The sequence below is a fragment of the Bombus flavifrons genome, chromosome 15 (assembly GCF_040668555.2).
Source record: "Bombus flavifrons isolate JBK064 chromosome 15, iyBomFlav1_principal, whole genome shotgun sequence".
Lineage (NCBI taxonomy): Eukaryota > Metazoa > Arthropoda > Insecta > Hymenoptera > Apidae > Bombus > Bombus flavifrons.
This window is the reverse complement of record NC_138456.1, coordinates 11,670,591-11,696,933: the sequence shown is the minus strand read 5'-3', so window position 1 is coordinate 11,696,933 and position 26,343 is coordinate 11,670,591. Positions and strand designations below refer to the sequence as shown.

The 26,343-nt window shown below is 41.4% G+C and overlaps 1 protein-coding gene across 4 annotated transcripts in view; it reads left to right on the top strand.

Annotated features, from left to right (window-relative positions):
- LOC138187409 (dentin sialophosphoprotein) overlaps positions 1-26,343 on the top strand; it is a 53,461-nt gene that overhangs the window by 8,450 nt on the left and 18,668 nt on the right. The window contains exon 1 of one of the 4 annotated variants that reach the window (XM_069128156.1): positions 24,463-24,620. The exons of 1 other annotated variant lie outside the window; for it this stretch is intronic. In XM_069128156.1, coding sequence (XP_068984257.1) covers positions 24,596-24,620 — 25 coding nt within the window. In that variant the 5' untranslated portion in view covers positions 24,463-24,595. Of the gene's footprint in view, positions 1-24,462; positions 24,621-26,343 lie in introns of those variants that run through there. 2 more of the 4 variants (XM_069128153.1, XM_069128154.1) reach the window with 2 other exon arrangements.

The following is a 26,343-nucleotide window of genomic DNA, read 5'->3' as shown; positions in this document are numbered from 1 at the left end:
TCGTAGAATCACGCGACGGTATTCGATGCAGAAATAACGCGTCGAGTACTTATATTTTAGCCATGCATAGATACTACATGCATATGGTATTTCGAATACGATATTATCCAATCAAAGTATTCCAATTATATTAGGAAACAGATAATTACGTTCCAATGTTTAATTTAGTCGTAGTAAATAGCTATTACTAATTTTGATACTCGATGCTACGTGTTAGTGTAGCATTTAGTGCGAACAACGCTTCAATAATTACATATCGTATCGACGAAGGCTCTGAATATCGGTCGTATCAAACATCGAATACCGATATTCTCAGAACCAAACACTTTGATATTCAACTATTTTAAACATTTACCTTTCAAATTGTCGATATTTCGATCGATCGAGCCTCGACTATATCGGTATTCAAAATATCGATCCATCCGACGATCCGATATCGCAAATACTAAACATACTTACCGTAATCACGATACGATTACTACTCCGAACAATCGCACATAATTATTACTTACAGACTAAACTTCCTAGTTGGAAAACAAAACTTCCTCGTTCTTTCTTACGCGAATCTAGCTCGCGTAATGATCTCGTAATTGCAGTAATATTTTACGCTGACTCGCGTAATCGCTAGTTCTATCGGATTGGCCAAGAGGATAAATATATATATATATATATATATATATATATATATACTTATTTATTTAATTATTTATTTATTTATTTCTTATAGAAAATTCAAACATAAATTTTGTATTTGTTAACTGTAACTGAAACTATGGTTATGGCATTGGTCGTTGTATTCTACTATCTTCTGCCACCTTTCAGGCAACTCCCTAAAGCATCATCGGCGAGTTTTTCACTTTTATCTTCGAAAACCTCGCATACAGACGCATTTACGGTTTTCTAAATTTCCAAATTTTTCCCCATTTTACACATTTTTTCTACTTTACATATTTTATATACTTTTACATATTACGAGTATTTTGCGCAGTTTGCAACTTTAAATTTCCTATAAACGCGTAAAAATCCGCGGTCTATTCGCAATAGGCGACTAACTCTGTTTATCTCGATACTTTTCTTTTTATAAGACGCGTTGATATGTAATCGCGATACGTAAGTACGTTTCGCGTATGCATTTGATAAAACAGAAATAGAAAAAAAAAATTTTGGTCAGCCCGAAGCTGGTCGAGTCGAAGCTAGCGCGAAGTAGTAGGACGAAGAATTCCATGCAACTAAAATATCTCGAGGGGCGAGATTCCTTCGTCGAATAAATAGAAAAAGACGGTACTTTGTGTCAGCGGTGATTACGATGTCTCTGCGTGAACGTTGCACGTGTTGCAGATCGTAGACCTTCCCGACGTTCCGGTGGATTACGTAACAGGCTCGGAGGCCGTCGGCGATAAAGCGCGGCTTTGCGTGCGTTACGTGCGACGGCATGTGACAAAAGTGTGCGTATCGTATGCATAGCCGCACGCGCTTCGCTGTATGGACGCGCAAAGAAGATTTAGCGCGCCGCGATTTCGAGCTTTTATTACGAGGACACCTTTCCACTTCGAACGAACGTCGAACGGTGTTGTCCCGCTTCGGTAAAGCCCAAGTAACTCGATAAGATTCGATTTAGTAGTTTGATAAAATGAAAATAATTTAGTAATTTCGCTACGGCGAGTCGATTACTGTTATCTTTTAATCTATTTGACGATAGCAAGAATACGAAAAACGTGAGAAACGTATTAGAAAATTGGTCGGCCGAAACGATTTGCCGATGCTTTGTTACGTGACCGCAAACGTACATAGGCACATTTGTAACAAGGAAAACTTCGCTATCCGTGTCTCTACGTGCTTCTTTATACGTTTCTCTGGTTAACTTTGGTCGAAGGATGCGGAACGTTGCTGCATCGACTCGAAGCGATACGTATCTTTATCATCGCACATTGTTAAGAAACGTAAGATTTTCTTGCAAGATATATTTTGTTCCGTGCGTTCTTTTTGCTCCAATTTTGTTTCTACGTTATACGCACACGCACACATACACACGCGTACACCTCGTTCCACATAATTTGTTCCAGTTACGTAAATCGTTCTATGTACCTACTGTTTATTCATGACAGATCTTTCTTCGTTAACGTACGAGAAAAACCTAATGTTTAGTGAAAAAACGCAACGTTGGTTAAAAATTACGTCAACGTCATCGGTGTCGTTACATCGGTGCTCGCGCGATCGTGGTTTAACTCCTAACGGATAAGTTTTTCTCTGACTCGTTATATTATTAATTCGTTGTCATTTTTACGCGTCACCGTGTCCTGTAACAACGCGTCGCGTCAGGAGAGGTTAAAATCGCCGTGCACGTGGGAATGCGCGCGTTGGTCGCGAAACGTTATAACGCGTTCCTCGTTCGTCCGACGAAAAGTGCGTGCGGAACGAGTCGCTTCGAGTTCAGGTTATGAATAGCACGTGAGTGACCACGAGGTCTTCGTCACGCGGTCCGCCATCCCGCTTTCGAATCGTTGGGCCGTCACGAGACGTTATACTTAACTTTGAGCAACACGCGAACGGGGCAATCGCGCGCGGGGGTGGACGAACCAAACGTTTCTCGCCAAATTCTTACCGTCGTCTCTGTGACATCCCGCTTGCGAGATCGTTCTTCTGCGTCTTTCGTCCATTAAACGTATCCTGGTGCGTCGCGTTTCGCGGTTTCTCGGAATACAACGACTAGCAAGAGTATTTGTATATTTACCGTGGGAAACTATCACGCGTATATTGTGCGTATTATAAGTACATACACACACACACACACACACACACGCGCGCGCGCGCGCGCTCATATATATGGTCACTGTGCGTACTCGCAGCGTTAATCGCGTGTAGCACCGTCGCTGCTTTGTTCCTCGTACGAAACCGTCTCCTCCACCTTGCCCCGAAAGGTTAAAGAACTTTTGACGATTTGCCAAATGCAGTAGCCGTCCGATTTGCCGCTTTTCTCGGCGCCTGTCTTTTGTGCTTTTCTGTTTGCATTGCTTCGCTGTCTAATTTCGATTCACAAATTGCTCCTCCATTACCACTCGCGCGTTCACACTTTCGACTTTGAACGATCACGCTCGCCATTATATTTACTACGTTCGTAGATCTTTGTCCAATTTCAGTCGCTGAATCGAGATCCTAAATTGGCCAATAACTTAGCATTAACGATGGACAGCGGAGAAAGATATATTCGAAAAATTCTACTTAATTATTTTGAATAATTTCGCTGCCTTAAGTAATCGAACGTGTGCGATATGCGATATGGTGTTTAAGATCGGATAAAGTATTTCAAATACGAAGCTCGTTGCGGGTAAAAAGGTTCGCTTGTACGAAACAAGCGTATCCTTGTATTTCCAGTGCTACTAGTTTTCTTATCCGTTGTATCGCTTAGCCGATGTCGAGCTAATTACGAGTATTTTCAATACGAAATCTTGCCGTTCTAAGCTCTGATAGTTTTATGGGTGACTGTTCTATCCACAATTACCAAATGCGTTAAACACCAGATATTCCACATTCGCCATGTACCATAACGGCGCATCGAGTCTTTCACCATAGCACACCGTTCGCAACATTCCTTTAGGACTTTATTCCTGGTACGCGATTTCTTAGAAGCGTTACGTGAACGCGAAAGTGATTCACGGAAGAATCGTCCGCAAAATACATAACGAGCCATCGCATTTATATTTCATTTTTCTTCACACCGTTACGTTACGTTACGTTATCGTCACGCGTAACTCCCTTTTCTTTTTTTTCCTCTTCCTTCTTCTTATTCGTCGCATATTGCACGTCGCGACGGTATTGGTCGTTATCCAGTGATAAGTTTCTCGGCCGAAACGACGAGAAAGATGCGATTGCGCGTCCAGGGACGAAAAGTAACAGCGATTCTTTAAATTTCTGCGGAAAAAATCTCATCGAAGGAGAGTTAATTTTTGTCGAAACGAAAACGGTATCGAAGTTCGGTATCCTGTCTTATCTCGGATCTAGCAAGTTCTTTCCATCGTTGGTTTCGAGGTCGACGAAGATATATTTATCGTGCTTTTCTCTCGCGAGCTTCGTATCCGATTGTAAGGTTGTCTTTTTGTAAAAGTCGGAAAACGTGGGCTACCGCGTTTCCCACCTGTGGCGTTCGGTTACGATCCCTGCAATTACTCGATGGTGTAACCCGGTTCGAGGAATCGGTAACCTACGATGGCGCGCGTTCGGTTGGCAAATGCCCGGTCGTTGTTCTGTACATCTGCCAGCGGAAGGGTTGGTCCATCGAGTTCATTGAGCACAGTTTAGCAATACTCGTTGAAATATTTCGGCGACGCTTGGCCACCGCGAGCAGAAATAGCCGCGTGATTTTCTGGCCTTAGAAAATCTGCCTGCCGTACGAATCCCAATTCCTCGGCTGGATGGATTTATAGGCGCCTCTCCGACGGTGAATGGCGCTTCGTTCACGGCTAACAACGGTATCGGCGGAAAAGAGGAGCAGTTAATTAGTTACGGTTATTCGTTTCTCTCTAATTCGTATGCATCCAGTTGATCGTCTAATTACGTAAATATTTCGAGAATTAGGTTGCTGCGTTATTGGAAATGGAGAACGTTTCGAGAATCCTGTCGCGCGTTTACAAAACCATCGTACCTTACCGTGCCACCTTACCGTGCCACCTTACCGTGGTTCGAAGCGAGGCTTCACGAATATTACGCGTTTTAATTGTTGCCTATTTACGTCTTCGCGCCAGTTTACTGCCGCGACGATTAAATTGCTTTTACGCTGAAAATATACGAAGTAGGTTAATGCTTAAAATACCGATACACTTGCTCTTGTTTTAGATCGTTATAAATAGTGCCATTCACGTTTCTCGCTACTTATGCGAATCTTCGGATTAGACCGAGATTAACAGCTTTGTATCGAACGTTATCTCTGTTGTTTAATTCGTAGCTCTATGGAATGATAACGTAACACAGCGACTATGCATCTGCCAGAACGGAAATAGAATTCTAGAATTTGAACGACAGCGATTTGCAATTTTATTACGACTCTTGCTTCCTTCGATCAGCTACGTTCCGTTTTCTCAAGGAACTGTCGCTTTGAGAAATTCCGTCGCTTCGATAGATTCTAGTCTACCAGATTATTTAATCGTCGTCGCAAGATTTGGTTGACGAACCGGCAAAACTGTCTCGATCGTTTCGTTGTACCTTAACGAAACAGCTATCGAATAATTGTAGAATGGTCTCGTCTATTAATGTAGCGTGGAAACCTAAACGAGCATGCTACTTATATAGAAAGACTGAAATTACGAGATTCGCAATCGTAAGGTGACACGCCCTTCTAACTATTATTGGACCGTTCATGTTGTCGCGATTCTTGGCACCTGTATAAATGCGCAATATGGGACATGTTCGTGCCATTCTGTAGCTTTATTCGCCTTCTTGAATCGATAGACGAAACGTTTTGAACGATAATATATCGAGTCATCCTACAAGCATCGAGCGTATTAATTAATTTCAGTCGCGAATCGAAATACGTTATAAATCGCTGTACTCGTAGATAGGTAGGTTTAAGATGCTTGTACCGCGAGCAGCGGTCTGCGTGGCCGTCCCGTAGAGCGATCGAACGAAATAAAGCTATCTATTTCTACATAAAGGTAATCTCGATGGCGTACTTTATTTAAAGGAATAGTTTCGATATAATTTAACACGATTTCGATCAGACTAAATTAGACAAGGTTTCGTTTGTAATTTTATTAAATCCATCCATCTTTCTATCTTTTAACTTCTATCTTTTAACATTGCCGTTATAAAACGGAATTTCAGGCATTCGATAGTTTCCACCGTTTCTTCTTTCACTCGTATTCTACGCAAACTGTTCCTTCTTAAACGATGAAACGTTATATCGCATCGGAGTAGCGTGATATTCGTGTTATTATCCTGAAAGTGTATTGACGGTGACTGTGGAAAGTAACGAGTTCCGACGACGCGAATTGACACCGAAACACAGCAGCCGACGACTATGCGTACAGCTATTGTAAGTAACGTATCGATACATTTTGTATTGACCGTTTTAACGCCAATACCAATTACTTTATTCCCTTTATCACGGCCATTTACAACGGTAATAGGCACGTAGCGCGATTTAAAACGTTACTTCGTACGTTTGAAACGGTATTTCGTAAAGTAAAGTCGATATTTACGTAGTATTTAAAAACGTATCGCTCGAATCGTTAATTAACGACGACGAAACAGCTTGGAACTCGAGGCGATCGAATGTATTTCGGGACTTTGTCGATTTCATCTACGTTTTCTGCGGCTTTCTCGTCGCGTCTGCCACGAGTGATTGTATTATACTTTATACCTCGGGACTCGAAGAATGCTACCTTATCAGAATTCTAGCTGTCCGAAGGGCTGCGAACGCGTCGTTTCTTCGCTATCGTTCTTCGATTAATCTGCGCGAAGCTCGATGTTAAATTTTACAGCCTTGAAACTTAATCGATTCGAGCAACTCCTACCTTATCCTATGCAGTTCTCCGCGAAAGGAGAAAAAATACGGTCCGAGCCCGTAATAAGCGTAATGAACGTCGTTATTGGCTTGTACCATTAGGAAATCGGATACTGCGCCTTTTTTCCATTGTCGGTTCTCCACATCCTCGATGGTGGACGATGTCACAACACGTTTTTTCCTCCACCATGTGCCAGCCTGCTGGAATCGAGTTACGTCTCCGACCACCGACGCGTTTCCACGTTTTCCGAAACAGATTGAAATCTCTTGGTATCGAATGTCCCCGCGTATGTTTCGTGATTATTTGTTGTTTCAGTCGAAACTACCCTCTCGATACTGGTGTGTGAACCTCGGCCAGAAAGATACTCGTTTCTGAGAAAACGCGTCGCTTTCGCTTTGTCTAACCGCGTGAAAAGATAGAAAAGACGGAGAAAAGAAAAAAGAGGTTTATGGTTTGATTTATCGTCTCTATACCGAGGAGAATTTTTTGCTATCGATGGTCAGAAGTCAAGCCTGTTTATCGAGCTTCCGTTTCTCCGATCGTGGATCGCTCGTTGCGTTGATTCTCCGTAATTCGCATTTTTTGTTATAAAATAGAATCCGCAGAATTGTCGGATTTAGACGGGGGGACACGATTGTTTGAACGAAGGAATCTTTCAACGATAAAACACGCTCCTTTTCCTACAATTATTGTTCCATGTTTCGAAAACAATGATACAAGAACTGAATTACGAATGTAATATTTTCTAAATTATTTACATTCTGCGAATCCCCTAGTGCCATAAACGCTTCGAAAGAAGAAGCCGTATATTCACCACCACTTTTACCGTAAGCTTGTTTTTTCGGTATCGAGATCGTCGAACGCAGACCGTCCAACGTAATAGTTTTTTCCAATTTTTCCACCACTTCCACATTTCTTTCTCGCCTTCGAAGTATCTTTCAGTTCCCTTCGGATTTGTGTCGTTTGACACAACGCGTTTCTTCTTTGACGTTATTGTACACGAGATATTAACGCGCTGCAATGTTAGTTTCGTGCTAAAGTAACAGGAAAGATATCGAAATTCTAGGAACGATAGCCGTATAATGGTAAAGGACGTTCCAGCGTATTCCTTTTTAAAATCAGACTTTTCATTCCGACTCGAGTCTAACGCGTTCTAATTTCGTACAAACTGAAACGAAGTTTAAGATCAAAGTAAAAATCCAGTTCGACCGTAACTCTTGTTCGAAATGGCTCGATCATAGTCCCGTTACGCGCGCCAGTCGATATTACGAGCGAAGGAATTTTAAAAGGCGATCGAAGCGCGCGATAGCGTCGCGTAGGAAATGACACAAGAAATCACGAAATTCACGGAACGAGTAAGGTAAGAAATTTGGACTTTAGAAACGATAGTAAAATTTATTGTACGAATCCAACGGAGCGACGGTTCGCAGTGTCGTAACAAAAAAGTGTCGAGTGCCGATTTGAGAGAGTTCTCATATTTACTAAGGCTCGGTCGCTGGTTGGGTTATCGTCGGGTATTTATCAGACGCCGCTATTCCGTTACTATCTGTTTATTGCTTCGATAGCTGTGGCACGCTGGCATGTTTTGTCTACCTTGTTACCGTTTCTGAGCGTGTGACAGTAGCATCGGTATGTTCGTTTGGTCATTACGTGATTCCATATATATATATATTTACGATCCGACGCGCCGTTTAAATTGCATCGTTTCATCGATCGATCGTTTCGCATTAAACGCGGATTAATTCGCGATGTTTCTCAAACACGAAATCCAGTTGCTTGCTTAGGCCATTCGCTCGTGTAAATCAATATGTTCGTCTGGCGGCTTACTTAGGTTCGTACGTAGAGCATCGCGATAGTGCATACGGCGCTGCGATGGCCTCGTATCACAGTATGCACTTTAATAAATTAGAAAAGCGAGTCGAAGTTACGAGCACGGAAACGAGATTTCGATACGCAATCCATGGTTCGGGCTAATTCTGACTCGAATTTTATTTTCACGTTCTCTGTTTCGTTCGATGCTCGAGTCGAATTTCAAGATTCGAAGGGAAAACGGCAGGGTACGACGCGTTGTTACGCAGCTGCTCGTCAAGATTTGGAAATTCATGAAATTCTCGTTACGTGTACGACTAACCGGGATTAAAAACCTCTGTAACACGAAGAGGGTTAGGCGGTGCTTGCCAAGTGCGGAAAAAAATGTATTCGAAATACGAGAATGCGTGTTTATTATGGAAAGCATTTTTTCGCAGCACCTTTTTCCTCTATTTGGCGACAGTACCCGCAGAGTTTTAAACCTTTTTTACTCGCTATGCGCGTTATCTTTAACTCGTACCATCGTAACTCGTATCGTAATATCGTAATATAACGGAATATTATTCTTTCAATTACTTGCTTTTGAATCCGTTAAAGATGTTAGACGAGTATTGGCATTGTACATAGAGGTACGTAACGACGTATAATGTCGTTAATTAATCAAAGATTAGTTATCTTTACGCACCATACGTAATTTTGTACGCGTAATTTTCTGATAGTGTAAAAGTAGTCGAAAGATCATCGAAAACGAACGCGTAATATTCCCAACTTTCTTCGCATATATACGTGTATGTATACACGCGTGATTTCGTTCTTACGATTTACATAGCTCGTTTAAAGCGTTTTTTCGCAGAATCACTACGTTTGCGTAATACTTAGATATTCTTCGCGTACGAAGCGGAGAAAGCTTCGCCGTTGCAAAGACGTTCTCTTTTTCGATCGAAACACGTAGAAATCTTTGCTGCTGTCAGGCAATCGAGAAAAGCGTGCATCTTCTTTAATTTTTCACGTGCACGTAAATCGATGGAGCGACCGCTGCACGCCCAGATACATTATCGATTCGTTGATTTATTCTTGGAGCCCGGAAACACAGGCAAGCTTCGATCAAACCTATAAACTCTGTGATCGTTAACCGTCGCAAGAATCTGCTATACGAATCGACGTTGCTCTGGTGAAATATGCTTTGAATTTTGCGCCTTACAAGTTCGTCAGAGAGTACGCGTCACGGGAGACTTGCTCGTAAAAATGAAACGGAAAAATTGTAATATAAAAGGGAGGGGGGTAATATAGAAGGCGTTAGTCGTACCTTAATTCATGTCGATCGTTCGATTATGGATTTTCAGGTATTTGTAAAGATATACGGATTTGCATAAAATATTCGGAATACGTACATCGATGTTATATCGTTCCTGTTTCGCGGCGGGAATTTTTGTACGTTGATAAAATAAATTGCGGAAGAAAGTAACACGTATGTATAGAATTTTGCAATTTGCTGATAATTTATAAAAGCAAGCCAATTAAATTCGTATAACGAAAAAAGTAGTATATTCGATAATAAAGAAAGAACAGAATATGTGTAATGAAATAACTTTTTACATATTCTGATCGTTATCGAAAGATATGGAAAGATAGAAATTTTGGTCCTCGTAGCTGTTTCACCAGGATATATTAAATTAAGCAAGGTTAGGGTTAACTGGACTTAACGAATGCGATTACTCTCGCAGCTAATAAACGCAATCAGATTCCGGAGCTTTCTCCCAGTGGGATTTAATTTTACAATGTAGTAAATAAGTGGCACGAGGAAAGCTGGAACCAACGTTTTATGGAATAATTTGCTGCTAACATCTCCGTTTTTTTTTTTTTTTTTACGGTCGAAGAGATAAGTGAAAATCTAGCGTTGTGAAAAGTAGCGAAGAGATCGAACGTTTAATTAAAAATTATTTTTATTCGTTAAAATTGAAAATTAGGTGGTCATTACCGACGTCGTTTTATTCGAACGTTGTGTCACAGAGTAAAAATATGTTAGACCGTGATGTAAAAGTTGAAAATCATTTCGAAATGGTACAAGTGGAAAAGATACGAGACGTTGTTTCGTGGCTTCCTTGCACTTTTGCGGCGTCACGTACATGTAATGGTACTTGTAATTATTTTTTTATCGCGCGAATGACGCTGAACAAGCGAATAAGAAAATTGGAAACTCTGTTAATTATCGTTCCGTAGCAATCTTTTCCTATGCTTTCCGATACTTTCCTTATCTAATCATTTTCTATCATTTAAATATTTAAAAGCTGCGACGTATAAAACTACTACCGCCAAATGACAGGATATTTAATACACTTGGATCTACGTAACTAATACCTATATAAATACATTTTAAATATGGTCACTGTAATGAAATTTCTGGCAAGATATAAACCATAAAACGTGCTATTTCTTGGATGCAATTACCCTTTTCGATCGTGAAAACCAACCATCGTCCCTTATGTTGCACCGAACGTCGCTGATTCGCGAACATTAACGACAAATATAAATTTCGTCGCGACATCCGATATTAGCCTATCCGTCAGTTTCGTCAAAGAAACAAATTGATCGACGTTAACTGCTTGTTAGCATATATATTACACCCTTGTAAATATCGTTGGCGTACGAACAGCTCGTGTGTCATGTTGATTCACAGCTGATTGTCGCTTAACCGAGGGTCTAATGGGCCGTATAAATCCAGTTCGTACATAAATTCGTTTTGTCGCTCGAGTCGATCGAGAGGAGGATGTCGATGAAACAGAGGGATGATGAAGAGGAAACTGACTTGGCAAAGTGATTGTACGACAATCGTGCCGATGGTGTGACGAATTGGAATCTAGTTGCCTCCTAGCTTACAAGGAGCGGAAGAACAGGCGGTCCTATGTTTTCTACAATGTTGCTAGCCGGTTCTATAATGGTCCCACGTTCCAAATCACTTATGTCTGGCTGTCCTGTCTGCCTGCGAGCCGCCTTATAAGATCATCCGCCTCGCGGGGACCACGGCTATGCGAAGCTTTCGTCCCTCCTCGTCGACCTTTTTCCATCTGCGAATACGCGACCACCGTCTTTCTACCCGCTCTATGTCGTATATCCTCCGAGCGTTTATCAAAGGCTAGCTTCTATCTATGTTTACGGCTACGTCGTACAACGTCTAAGTCGTACAACGAATGCCCTATATCGTGTTCGTTTTTCGAAGAACACCGGCCAGAATGTAATATTTAAGAAGAAAGTAACAGGAAGAAGCAGAGTGAGAAAAAGTAATGCTGCCGATCGTGGGTATTGTTCGAATTTTTTCACTAGATATTCTATATTGGCCGTTGTCTGGTATCGAGGAAAAAGCGTAGAATTTGACATCTAAAGAAAGAAAGAGCGTCTATGATCGCACGATATTTGCACGATAAACGACGATAGTAATCAATAAGTAAGAAAGATTTCTGTTTCGATGTTATTGCTTTAGTTAGATTCCTAAAAATGTGAAATTCTTTGCGTAGAGTACGTGTTAACTGCGTTTGTGAAACGAGATCTAAGACAGCCAGAGACACAAACGTATCACGGTGCGTTACACTTTAATTCGATAAACGCGTACGCTCGCCAAGTCGATATATGCACGTACTAATTGATTCGTACGATTTGTATAATTTATATATTCGCAAGCAAAGAAATCGAAACTTTTACTATTTGATAGAAACGTACATCTTGTCTAGTAAAGTAAATACATTTATTAGGAACAGTAGACGCTGTGACATATACGATATATCGCGATATATCGCGATATATCATGCTGAAAAAAGAACAGCTTTCCCTGGCAGTCGATATTTCGACTTTTTCAGAGATATTAACGCACACGCGCCCACAAAAACACGATTCAATCAGCCTCAATGTCTTTGTGATACTCTGCGCGGTAGTTTTACGCGTTCCATATTATTTTAGATTGCCATTCGTCCGTGATATCCGATTGTATTCTTATACCGCATCTCTATACATTTCCAAGTCTCGTTTATCCTTCGAAAGATTCTATACAGCGTACAGGTACGATCATTTCCGAACCGTGTATTATTTGAGACTTCGATTAGTTCTCTGTTTCGTATCGTACTTCTTTTCGTGTTTCATTAGCCTTCGCAAGTTTCGTAATCGTTCGCTGCTCCTAAAGATCTTCAAACTTGCGTTTCTGTAGTTTTAAATTTCTCCAGGTTGATATAACTCGAACAAACTTTCAACTTCACAAGCTACGTATACCTCATAGCCTTGCTGCTCGTTGCCTCCACCTTTTCTCTAAATTTACTTTTTCCTAGTTTCTATTTCTAATTTTTAAAACGTTCTATCTGTCTACCGTCGATCGTCGAGTATTTTATATTTTTCTAGAAATATTTTCGCTTTATTTCCTATTACCTTCTGGACTTATTTCTTATAAAATATTTTTAACCGGTTGCAGAACGGTTTTCAAAGAATACCTATATCTTTTTAAACGTATTTTTACCTCGCGTTCCGCCGTTTCCAAATTCTGTATTCGTTTGTTACGCTAAAATTTTTAAGCGATCAGTTTTCTCTAACAGTTTTCCAAGATCGACCCTCTTATCGAGTTCCAATAACAATTATATCGATATATCGCGATCTGTTTTACTATAGAAAATATGTAGCGGCAATTTAAACACGTGCAGTACCAAACGTTCGGAATTTCATTGGAAAACAATCAGAATTTTTACGCGAATCGAAGCTAAAATAATCTTTGCACTTGGCGAATTTGAATTTTTCACTCGTAAGACGTACGCGAGACAGACGAGTTTATCTCTTTGAAAAATGTAGCACGAAAATGCCTTCACTTACAATTAGATACGAGAGAGAGAGAGAGAGAGAGAGAGAGAGAGCTGAGTCAAGGCAATGCAAACAATCACACTGACGTTATAAATTCATCTTCGCTGTGATCTATTTTAAACGATTCACGTCCTGAAAAAGATACAATCGAAGTCGTATTTAACATTTGACGAAAGAAATTGCAAATGCTGATTTTTCCAAGTAATAAAATCTATGAATCGCCCACGAACGGAGTTTTTAATAAAACGTTGGTCTCGTTGCGTTGCGTAACATCGTGTAAACAAGTTAATATCTATGCACGCGTTAATTCGATTCGCACTACGCGTACAGGAAAGACGTTCTTCGTCGTTTTTCATCGAGACTCGTTGACTTCGGCTAATCCGATTAATAAGTGATAAGTGAAAATGAAAACGACGATAAAAGTAGTTTAAGAATCGATATCGCGTTGCACGCGGAGCTTCCATTACGGAAATCTGTTTGATTTTCATGAAAATATACATAGATAAAGTAACGGTGTAGTTGTACATTCTCCGTTAAAGTTAATGATATCGATAATCGAAAAAATTAATTAATATTTGAACGAATAATCGTCGAACTGACGATTTCTAATAACTGCTAAATTTTATTTTCTCGTCGAATTTTATCCTGCTTTCTAACGAAATAAGACATTCGAGAAATATTCGATTTTACGTAAATCAACGATAATAAACGAAATGGTTGGCGTTACGCGCTGCCGCATCGTTGTATCGTATATTTAATATCGCGATACGATATTTAAGCCGAGGGAAGCGTTGCATTGATTCAAAGATCCGTTACGTTGGATTCGCGTTTCAAAGTTCGATCGAACGACAACCACGCGAAGTAAACGATTTATTCAGCAGAGACGATGTATAATAAACGTAGCCCGATGATACGATATAGGTGATATAGGTAACGATTAAATTTCCTATATAACGTGTGGTAGTACGCAAACGCGTAGATATAACGAGAAGGAAAAGAAAGACGAAGAGCGAGGGGCAGGGGAGGGAAGGAAATTCCATCGTAGCAGAGTTTCGTCGTTAGATAGAGAACGATGCGTCAAGCCTACGGTTTCCCTGGTCGTCCGCGGTGACAATTGCATTTGACGAGGCGTTTATACGAGGAGGCCGAATATCGAGTTCGGGTTCCCGTGCCAGGGTTAGCGTTTACGTAACGTGCCCACGCATCCAAATGTACCGAAAGGAACGCCGCTTTATCTATATTTATCAAGCTTATCGCCTCTAGCGCCGCAATATCTGCCTGCTCTGTCCATCAATTGTGCCGTGGATAAATCGTTGGACCTTTGTGGCCCCGTGGTACGAGTTATTTTGCTAAATTTTATAGATTTCAGCTGCATTCGAACAAGATATAACTTACAGAGAGACAGAATAAGAAGAAGATCGAGAGAAAACGTGGTTTGAGATCTTCTTGGATAAAGCGCGGTAGCTGCTGTGAAGTAAATTGTTTGCAACGCGACGTTCGTTCTAGAACGTAGTGCGTGTCATCTGTAAAATATCACGGTTCGAGTTAAATTATTCGTGTCAAGCGTTAGAAGTTGGAAAGCTGTTTACGCGTTCCTTGAGATTCTTTCGCCGGATTATCGTTGACGAGTCGCGTGCGCGTTTCAACCGGAATAAATAAAATTATTCGACGATAGCGGTCGGCACGGATATCTCGCTCGCACAGAGTTATTATCGTTGGCTGTTTGAAAAAGTTGTTATTTAGTAACGGATTGGTAGGGAGATTGAACATTGAGGTGTATATTCGGCGTATATAGAATAAAATGAGAAAAACTACGTCGGACGATGAAAATAAAGACGACGGTACCGACGCGATTCGAGTTTAGCAAACGAAAAGAAGAAGCAAAGGATTCGACGATCTTTCTCTCTTTGCGAAACGACCGAATCAAATTTTTCATTCCCTAATTAAAAGACAGAGGATGCGATGTTACAGAGACGAAAGAAAATATAGGTTCTCTCTCTATCTTTTCCTCTTTTTTTTTAATCGCGCAGTCGCTTTTCCATTTTCCATCGATGACACGGTCCTAGGCCGTAGACGCGAATTCGAAGCACCGCACCCGGCAACAGATTTCAACCGGCTCTATTTGTCACGTTTTATCGATCAATAATTTATTTCGCTAGCTGGCTAATCGCGTGCGGTTTCCTATTTTTCCAAACGAGAAATAACTGTGGCAGTTTGGACGAGCGGTGCGCGGAACTCGAGCGATTGAGAAACGATTTTTCGTCTCAGTTGGTCGATTAAACGTGGAACCGTGTTACGGCTCTTAGCTGTGATCCAATAATTGCCGTTGTATAGATATAGGCTCTTGATTCGTCGTTCAACGAAGCTTGACCGAATATTTTTCGAAATAGTTTAAAATATCTTAATACCGAATGACACCACCATCGTTATGACTACCGCTACTTAAGCTCAACGATAGCACTAATCCGTCGATATTTTCACGATTTCAGAAATAAGGCTGAAGACCTTAATATCACGTTGAAAGAGTAATCGAGCTACGTTTAAAATGAAATTTTGCTATGGAAGAAAAATACTCGAATCGTTGGTACTGCTGTAGCAAGATTGAAAAGAATCGTCGTAATAAAGTAACTGTCGATCGGACGAAATTCAAAGTCCAATTCTTTTGTATTATTTTATTATTTTGTATTATCGATAAGATCGATATTAGATACGTACGAGTTCCATTTCTTCGGTTTCGTTCGTAAACGCGTAAAATTGCATAAACATCCGTAGTTTCGCTGTACGACTTATGGACGAGAGCGTAACTACGGTAACGTATTTTTTTTTTTTTTTTTTTTTTTTTTTTTTAATAGAAACGCACGAAGAAGCAAAGGATCCTGGAGAGAATAAATTACGGCGTGCAAAATATCGGTGATCTCTCGCGACGAGTTACTCCGTGCTTTCTAGATAATAAAATCAACGTTTCCATTATTTTTATCGCGACACGCTGTTGTTTAAAACGCGTAGCGCTTAATTCACGGGATATTTAGTTTCAGGAGTGGAAGCATTTTACTACCCACTTTTCGCTTAGAGGCACGCTTTTATCGCGTCGTTTTTGACACGCGTCCATAAACCGATTAAATATTTTCTAATACGAGCGTCGATAAGCGAACGAGTGGACGTTACACGAATCGGCGATTTTAGGAAGCTCTTAAACGCTCGTAGAAGGATGTTCATTGCGAGTACATACGAATCTCGACGTTATCGCTGTACCTGTTAGTCGTTGGAAAAACTTATGAAACGTACGTTACGTTCTGTCAAACTCGATCGATCGACGATCGCGGCAATAATATCAGGTTGTCCGAAAAGTGACTTTCTTTTACAGACCCGTCTTTTACAACGACGCGTCTTTGTACAAACGCGAAATCTAATACGTCGAACGTTGCGATCTTTGTTTTTAATAGAACGAAATGGATCGTACGTAATTGGACAAAATAATATAAAACGGAAAATGTCGTGCATCCATTGTTTCCTTATAAAACGAAAGAAACTTTTCGGACGACCTTAATATATTTCGCTATTTGCTACGCGTACGTACTAGTACCGGTGCCTGGTGTACGTATAAGATTTCTCACGAAAGTATTCCAACACTCGTAGATACTCTTTGCGATTATAATGGCTGTTATCCGCGACATCGCCCGATAGAAGGAAATTGTTCATACCTTTTTCTATTTACCGTGTGGTCTTACGTGGTGGTGTGGACCACGTATTTACCTCTGGTATTGTAACGTTGCTGGGTTTACAGCAAGAAGGAATTGACACGTATCGATTTCCCGAGTTTCCGCATCCGAATAAATCGATGTACGATGCGATCGCCTTACGAGAAAAGGATGCGATCCGTCGATGGTTATCGCGAAGGAAAGTTTAGCTGGAGACTGCAACCTTTCGAACGTAAAAGGCGGGTCGTCGGTGGAAATCACGGAAATGCAGGGTGTACATCGCTCTGTTGAAAAAGTTGGTGATACGATTTTTTTACCGCCGTCTCGACAACGCTGCGGCGAATTGGTCGGGCGAAGAGTGCAGTTTATAGCCTTATCTATAAACGGATTAAATTTCGTGAGCCTACGATAAGCCGTTTGGCAACTTGCGACAACTTCTTTGGTATGCTCATATCGTTTTTAAAGCGTCTTTCGAAACGTCTTTTGAAACGTCGACCGATCTTACGAAGGAACGAGACGAAACTCGGGAAAAAAGGGGGGACTGATACGCTGAAAGAAGCGTATGGAGAGAGCGCCATAAAGCCAGTGACCATTTGCAAATGGATGAAAAGGTTTCAGGAAGAAAGAGAACGCGCGAAAGACGAAGCTCGTAAGAGTCCACCTCTTGCACTGATCGCGTTCGATTCGAAAAAATTATTCGGAAATGTAAAAGCTTGGCGATGCGAGTCTAAGAACTTTTTAATCGGAGTAGGACGTACGCGCCAACTTTGATCCTGTAGTCTCGCGCCGTTGTACGGATCTGATGGATCGAGGTTGCCAAGTAATATCATCGGGCTTTCGATTGTTTGGTTCGTGACCAAAGCTAAATTTAGGACGGACGCGTAACGTTTGGAAATTTCATCGGAGCTGGGAATTTTGTTAAAAGTCTGTCTTACTCGCGATTAAACCTTATCGTTAGAAAGGACTGGTTTACGTACTTTCAAGCTGCGATATATGGCTCGTACAACGGACAGATAGAACCGCGTCCTAACGCGTTAAGACGAGTAAAGTTACGCAAAATTTGTCCGCGATAGTCGCTGGAATACTTTAGCGAGCTAGCTTCGTAGCTATGAAAATAAGTTAGTGCGTGGATAATTCGAAAGGGGTAGCTCATAGTGTATACACGGTATATACGGTATATAGTACACGGTGCGGAATACGTCGTAGAGTATAAGGCAACTGGACTCGTTGTTCGCTCGTCGATCGGTTCGGGTGCGCAGCCGCACTTTCGTTCCAGTATAGCGCGTTCAATCCACGTCTCAGCGCCGACATCGCGACTGCTATATTCTCCAACGACCACCCTTCGCTTAGGTCAGTGAAATTTTAATTGGGGATTCGTTTCGACCGTGCAAAATTCCTTCAGCCGACGATATTCTCTCGTTATTTTCTCATGGAGTTCGTTACGGCGTCTGCCGCGTCATTCCTGATTAGCTGAACGTTACAACGCGAAAAGATTTGCTCTGATTTATTAGTCGTGGTTTTCGTTGAGCGATAATCACAGAAAGAAAGTACAAGTTTTACAGAATCGATCGTCGTCTCCCTTTTTCCAATCGACGAACTTAGTTTTATTCGTTAATCGTAATTTGATATCTTTTTACTATATAATAATACCACGTTAATGGGGGTCGTAATACGAATTACAGACGATTTCCGTTAACAATGTAGCAATTACAAAGCAAATACTTTATAATATTTGCGAGGTATGTCTCTGGCTTTTAATGGCGAGCACCGACGAAAGCCCTTCGAGAACCATTAGCAAACTACAATGGGTCGTAACAAGTATACCGTCCACGACAATTCCGTTCGTTACGACGTATTACATCGTTAATCGATAACGATGCCACGCGTTTATAAAATCCTTCGTAGATGGATTGATTCGCTTAATACCGCAAACAGAGTCGCAACTGGTACGAGACGAGTTTACTGAAACAATGGTTCGGATTATTATGGAAAGGACAGAAGATAGTCGCGCGAAATATCAATCGTGTCGAACGAATCGAAAATACGAAACGCGTTACGGAATTGCAAAGGAAGAAGAGAAGAAGAGGCAAAGGAAAAAAGAATTTCTCGTCTAAAAAAAAAGTGTTGCAACCGATCAAAGAGGCTGGAGGTAGAGGCTGCTCGTTGACATCGAAGTTTCACCGTAACGTTATAATCGAATAACGCGTCCACGGGGATCAAGTTAAACGGATTATTGTTCCTTTACCCCGTGAAATCTTGGGTGCGACACGAAACAGGCGATTTGCGTGCATGTGCAACGAGGGGGAATTATATTTCACGGTTCTATCCTTTGCGTTAATTATAAAGCGAAAGCTCCTTCGTTTGCTAATGTAAACTGCTAATTTTTTCGATAAATTTCTTGGAATTTCGTTAGCGGTAAATTTTATCGATAGAAATTAACGAGCAAAGACGTATTATACCGCGACGTGGATATTTTGCGTAATTACGTAAAATTTACGATCTAACGGTCGCGTTATAACTACTATATAATACCAATAAAAATATTAATAATAGGAAATACCATCTACGTTTTATATTCCTTTTATTCTCTCTCTATCTATCTATCTATCTGTCTATCTATCTATCTATCTATTCCTATTATGTAAATAACCGCGCAGTCAGGACTATCGTTATCAACTATCCGTGACAATCGCGTATTCCACTGCTAAGAAAATAATTACACGGCTAAGGGATTGAAGAGGAGCCGTGGCTCTCGAGCTACCCTGTACATCGACTCTCGGTCATAGACACGAAGTTCGCCTGGCGACAGGCGGCGACTTGCGCAGATCCACGAGCGAAAAGCACGAGTGCTCGACTGGAATCGCGTATGCAGCGAGGGTGTTGCCCGAGCAGCTGGAATAACGTAACCCGCAAGGGGCGAGAAAAGAAAAACGAAGGAGAATAGGAAGGACGACGAATGAAAATAAACGAGAAAGGAATGATAAGTGAAATAATAAGGTGCCAGGGCGAAGAAGATAGTTTGTAACAGGAACGGAGGTACTTTCTTTTGTTGCTTTGGATTGGGAAGGGAAGGAATTTTGCTGAAACGTACGAATACAAATGACGGGGGGCGGGGGGGGGAAGGTAGATCGTAAATGAAATTGCAGAAATTTTGATATCGTCCGGACGGAAAGAGGATGGCGTTTCGCTAAAGATACGAACGATAGAAATTGCGAAAGAAGCAGAACGATAAGGCGTAGGTGAGGAAAGGAAAGACGAAAGGGGCGATCTTTGATCGATTCGAGTTTCCAGAGGAAGATATTTTGCTGAAAGTGAAAACGGACGACGGTGAAAGAAGCGGAATCGTATAGAGTGAAAATGGCGAATCCGTGGTTCCTTTAGATCGGAAAAGGAAGACGTTACATCGAAATTACGAACAATGACAAATATCAGCGAGAGAGAAAGCGGATCAACGCGATTAAAAGACCATAAGCTTTTGTAGACTCGAGGAACGAGACGAATCTCCGTCCCGGTTCGGCTTGTCCGAGCGCGTTGATAAAAATATATAAATTCGCATGGAACGAACGTTTGGAAAGAAGGTGGAAGCGAGGTGTCGAGAGCGCGTAAAAAGCGACGGAACGTTACGCGACGAAGACGAATAGTAGAAGGTTGTGTGGCAGCGAGGAACGAGGAAATGGAAAGTGGTAACAAGACGGAAGCAAGGAATCGAACATCGACGAAACGACGAAGAGAGAAAGGGGTTGATGGTGGGGTAGACTGGAAAGCGTGCGCACAAGGGTGGCTGGCAGAGGGCGATGCAAAATCGTTCCGACTGCACAGTCGCAGGAAAATCGAAGCTAGCCGCCAGTGTGTCGCACACCAGCTCGGCGTACGCTCTCGTTTCTTTCATCTCGCTCGCGTGTTTTCGTCTTGAGAGGAACGAGCACGCGGAGCCATGCTGCTAGACGCTGGTTGAGCCGCGATCTCCGTCGAGTCGTGCGGAAAAATATCAGTCGACAAAGTCATTTATACGTGGACGCTGTGTTTTCTTAATAATCCGTGGTCGTGGAGAAAACGATCGATATACCCGTTCCACGGAAATATGTATTCCGAGTCTTTGAAAGATGGTTTAGAGAAAGGGTGAACGATGGTGTTCGACGAGCTCTCGTCACAGGGGATTCTTCCGCGTTCGAGAATTTCTTTACTTTCCTTCGGTCGATCGATGGATCGAGCAGATCGAATTTTGTTCGTTTCGTCGAATACCTGTTACGTACGCGCGATTGTCGAATCGGCGAGTTCCAAGTCGATACAGACGACATTTTGATCGCAGACGAATTCGAGGCAGCGTATAAGGCTGAATCCCTACGACGGAGCAAGGCAGAAATTGCTAGTGCGAAATTTCAATTTCTGTTTTTATTTCCGCGTGGAGCCACGGTTTTTCCGTAATTTCATCTATATACGAATCGACGTATACAAAATTGGCCATAGGTAGGTTCTATCTAGTCGCAAGTCGTTCTTCACGATTTTTCGTTTTTTAAAGATTCAGGATTCACACGCGTTCGTCTACGGCAGCTACAACGATCGGCAATCCTTTTTATTTTCGATTTATATTCTCGCAAATTATCTCGACGCAGCGTCTTTGTTTTCAAAGTCGCTTTAAAACATTCCGCGTAATAATTTCGTTGTACGTTCAACGCCTTACGATAATTTCAGTAGAAAATGAGTTGGAATTTTGCGAAAACGAGTCGTTCGATGGAGACGTATCGGTCGGAATTAACGAGGAAACGGAGAAGTTAGCTCGCGAAGCGACGAACTGATACTGTCGTTCGTTGCCTCTGTGTCTCGCGAGGCACGGCGAGGAGGAGGTAGGCGAAACGTGTTTCGCGCGATTGCATTACACGACGCAATGTCCGCAGACCTGACAAGAGGCGTGTCAGCAAAGTCTGAGACTAATTATCGCGAGTGGAATCCTCGGTAGAGTTATAAGCTGTCCAGCGAATGACAAACGATCCTACTTCCACCGATTTGCAAAGAAATCGAACTTGCGAAAGAAATCGGAGCCGATGGATTTCTCTCGAGTCTTTTTTTTTTTCAAACTTTCTACCAAATAAGTAACGAGGAAATTATTCTTCGTCGTTTGCATGCTTTTGCGCGACTCGTACGTTTTTACGGCCGTAACACGGACCATCGACCGGTTCGTTGCGAACCAAAGGTTCCTTATTTCGCTTCGTGCCATTTACGTTATCTATAACGCGCTAAATAAGTCGTCGATACCATCGTTATTTTTCTTTCGAAAGATTTTCCATATCCAGCCCGATATCGAATCCAAGATTCAAAGTATGAAAAACAGATAATTCCGCGATAATCGTTCGTAGGTTTGCGCAAGAGGATTCCGTTATGTTCCACGTCCCAGTGATTCGGTGACCCGCGTAGAATTTAAGCCCTACGTTTCGAGATAGCACGCTACTGGAAACGAACGTTGTTCGTTATCTCCGGCTACGTAAGAGATCGCTATCGTTTTCCTATCTGTTTTCACCCGATACATCTCGCTTTTACTTTTCCACGCGCCAGACCTACCTATTAACTAAATTCGCGCGTAGGATCTTTCGTTTCTGCGTTTTATTAAAAAAATCCTTTTTTTTCTTCAAACTTTGTTACTCGACGTCGTGAATCATCGACCACGGTGGTATTTGCGTGACTACTTTACGAGTTTAAAATTAGAAAATATATTGCAGAAACAGCTAAAGGTATGGTAGCATTTGTAGAAGATTATATAACTGTTGGAGCAGCTTAACGTTGATGTCGTACAGTTTGAAACTGATGATTTTTCTTGATTTGACCAAAGATTTTGACGATAGGGTTTATTATCAGAGGGATTTTTCGAAATAATCTACACGCACGCACAGAGGTGACAGAGTCTCAAAGTCTTTCCCAGTATTTCTATACTTGATCGGAATGGAAAAAACGTGTTTTCTCGCGAACGAAAGAATGGGAAGACGGGCGAGCTGTTCCGTACGCTCTTCGATGCGAAGAAAACGACGATACGAACCGAGACGAACGACAAAAGCGCCGGTGCACCGGCATGCACGAAACACGATCGTGCACCAACTGTCCGAACGACTGTAACTCTTACGCAGGCTGCGCGAAAATGTGGCGTCGGTATAGATTTCGCCGTGTCGTGGTTTCGCTTCGAAAGGATTAAGGGAAAATTGTTTTATAACAGTTTTAAAATTGTTTTATATATAATTGTTTATATATAATTGTATTATTGTTTTATGGTCGGTTTCCGCTGGGATTCCATTCGAGGGAGTACGTAAAACGTGTTTGATAAACCGCGTAAACGTACGTAGGACGCGTTAAGAAACCGTGTAAGAAGAGAATTTCCGTTCGTTCCAATATATCGAAGCATTCGTTCCGTGTAACGCCGTAACTTGTATCGCGTAGTATTTAAAATTTGTCTGACTCTCTGCATCGTCTATGACTTTTCGTTCGTACGATGCAACGTAACGTAATATAACGACGGAATTTCGCGTCGAGATAAGCGAATTCGATCGTTGGAATAAACGAAGTTGCGATAAACGGAGTGCTATTGTTACGCGCAGTCGTTTTTCTTCATTGTCGATTTTCGACGATCCATCGTTCCTTACCTGTTAAGATCAGGTTCTTTCTTAGCTGCCTATTTTCTTAATCAGCGTCTAAGCTTGGATAGGCGCGAATTCTAGGAACGATTTTCATAAGAAGGGTAATAAAAAGGTTCGTAAAAAGGATTCGATTTATCCGCAAACTCTGGATACAAGGATCCGCGAAAGATCGTTTTCGCGGTTGTTCCAATAAAGCTTAAACGAAAAACAAACTAATTGCCTCTTATCGTTAGATATATTTAAGGAACGATCAAAGAAAAGTACGATAATAATATCCGACGAAACGATTTATCGAATAATCGATCTATAAATATCAACGATATCGAAATAAATCAATGGTGCGTTCCAAATACACGCGTGTATTTCCATACGAAAAAGAACAAGGCACGGAATGTAGCAATGGACGCGGTCAATCACCGATTCATCCCTGGGTATAGTAATTTCTGGCAGGCGTTTTGGGCTTTCGACACTTGGCTCGTCGATTCCCATCCACGTGTTCTCTCTTTTGCAACTTTATTCGCACGGATATCGGCTCGCCTGTCCGTTCGGTAATCGACCTATTTGCGCGATTCTCCCGCGTACTCGAACAATCGTCGTTACCGTCAATAGCATTCTTCGCGCGTACTTTCAACCATACGATCGTTGCTCGTGCTAAGGCACGGTATAACGACGTATATATCGCCTGTCGGCTTATTTCTTCTTCCTCCGAAAGACGTTTCGTTCTTCGTTGCCTTTCGATGTTTCTATGTTATGACACGTTTATGGACTAGCAGGTTCGTAGCGCCCAAGTTCGCAGCAAGGATCGCGAAATTTCCAAGAACTGGTTCGAACCGTTCTACGCTATCTATTTATAAATAGACACTTTGGTTCGTTCGTAATAAACGGTATCCGAATTTGATCAAAGCGGGCAAATTAACGACGAATCGATTATTTTTGACAGGATGTACTTACGCTTTTAAACGGATTTCGAAATGTATACAACGATTACGAAATATTTATTGGAAACGCGTACGGTTGACGAAACTCGCCCAAATAATACGACTGTTTGTTATTCTCTGTATTCGTAAGTGGACAGTGCGTGCGGAACCATCGTGCGAGTTTAACGCGACTGTCCTCGTTAACTTATCGATAAAATGCAATGATAAACCTGTTCATTTCGGAAGGTACGTTCGTCTTGACTTTTCGAACAGCACTTTTTAGCTGCTCGATCGTGCTCGCTTCGTTTTATTACTTAACGGAATCTTTGTATCCGTGATGTTTAATTTTTGAATCGCAAGACGGATTAAAAAGATCGCGTCTAAATCGCGATAGAAAGATTCGTCGCGTTAACATCGTACGATCAACGACGTTTAAGTAGCAAACGCGCGTATACATCGTGTACACGGCAAATATGTTATCGCTGCGTTTTTTAATCAATAATTCTGATAATATAAATTATCAGAATATGTAATATAAATTAAGTTTATCTGGTTGGTCCATTCCGTAAAAATGAGCGTAAAAAATCGTTTAGCGACGATGCCGTAATTGCGGCGAATCGAAACGTTGTCTCTTCGTTACTAAACTTTCTGCGGAGTGTTTTCCTCGCAGATTTCGATCGCTGATTAAGATCGCTTCGTTGTAAGAATCACATCGCTGATTTCGTCCTCGACGGATATCGTAACGTGACGCGGTTTTCGACGATCGTTAGTTTTGATTTCGATAGATCGCTGATTTCGTTCGATCGATGACGGAGACGGTTCAAATATGCTACTTCGAAATTGTATCGTTCGTCGTATCGTAACTCGAGTCTCTTTAAAACGTCGCTCGCCTCGACTGTACTCTATTTTGTTTTTCTCGCTTTATTCGCATATATTCAAATATGTTCTCGTTATGGAAATTGTACCGTTAAATGAATTATAATTTGAATTTATTCGATATAATCTCTTTCGTTCTTCGTCTTTCGTTTCGAAGAAACGGAAAGATAAATAATAAATGGAAAAAAAGTAAATAAATTAAACGTACATCGGCGGGAGAATTTTTGTTATAAAACGTTTCCCGTTTTAATACGCCTTAACTGCAACGGTGATCATCGATAACGCACGTTTTACAAAATAGATATAATAAAGTTAAATTTCGGTTTAAACTTTAAACTTTAAAATTAAACGGTTTTCAACGGCGTGGGTGATTTCGCGATGTAATATTTCGCCTAGGAATTAAATTATCGCGGCTCCCTGGGCAAAATGCGGCAAAATTCGCGTGCCCGTCGACGTTTTAAGAGATCCAGACGGATGAAATAAAATCGAAGTAACACGGATACGCCTACTCTCGCTTACGTATTTAATTTGCGAACCGCGTCCTGACGCTACACAGCGTTTTAAGGAGAGTCAAGGAACGTACGATTCCTGCAAAAGAATATCGTTATTCCCCTACGATGTACCTAGATGATAGACCGTTTAAATATAAACGATCTTAATGTACAATTTACGTACACCCACAGCTTCTATTTCACCGTTAATAAAGTCGAGCATTTGTCGAGTAACTGACAAACGCAAGGGTGTTTTATATAACGCGACAATGTAATGACGCAACAACCTACTTGGCATCTGTATCAGATTGTACTATAAATTTCCGAATTTCACAGCTTTATTTTTACTCGAAACGTATCGTTTCCGGTGTATAATTTGTCTTACGATCGACCGTTTAAACTATGTAACCGTTTTCACCTATACGTTCGATACTTTGTTTTGTTTTCGATCGACGATAAACATAGGTACGTAGAAACGTTAGTCGAGAATTATCTCGCCTTGGAGAATCGTCCGGGGTCGAAGGTATCAACAAAACGTAGCTGATCTTTTTAACGTTTCCGTTAGGAAAACGAGTACGTGTACAGCTTCGGGATATGCAAGT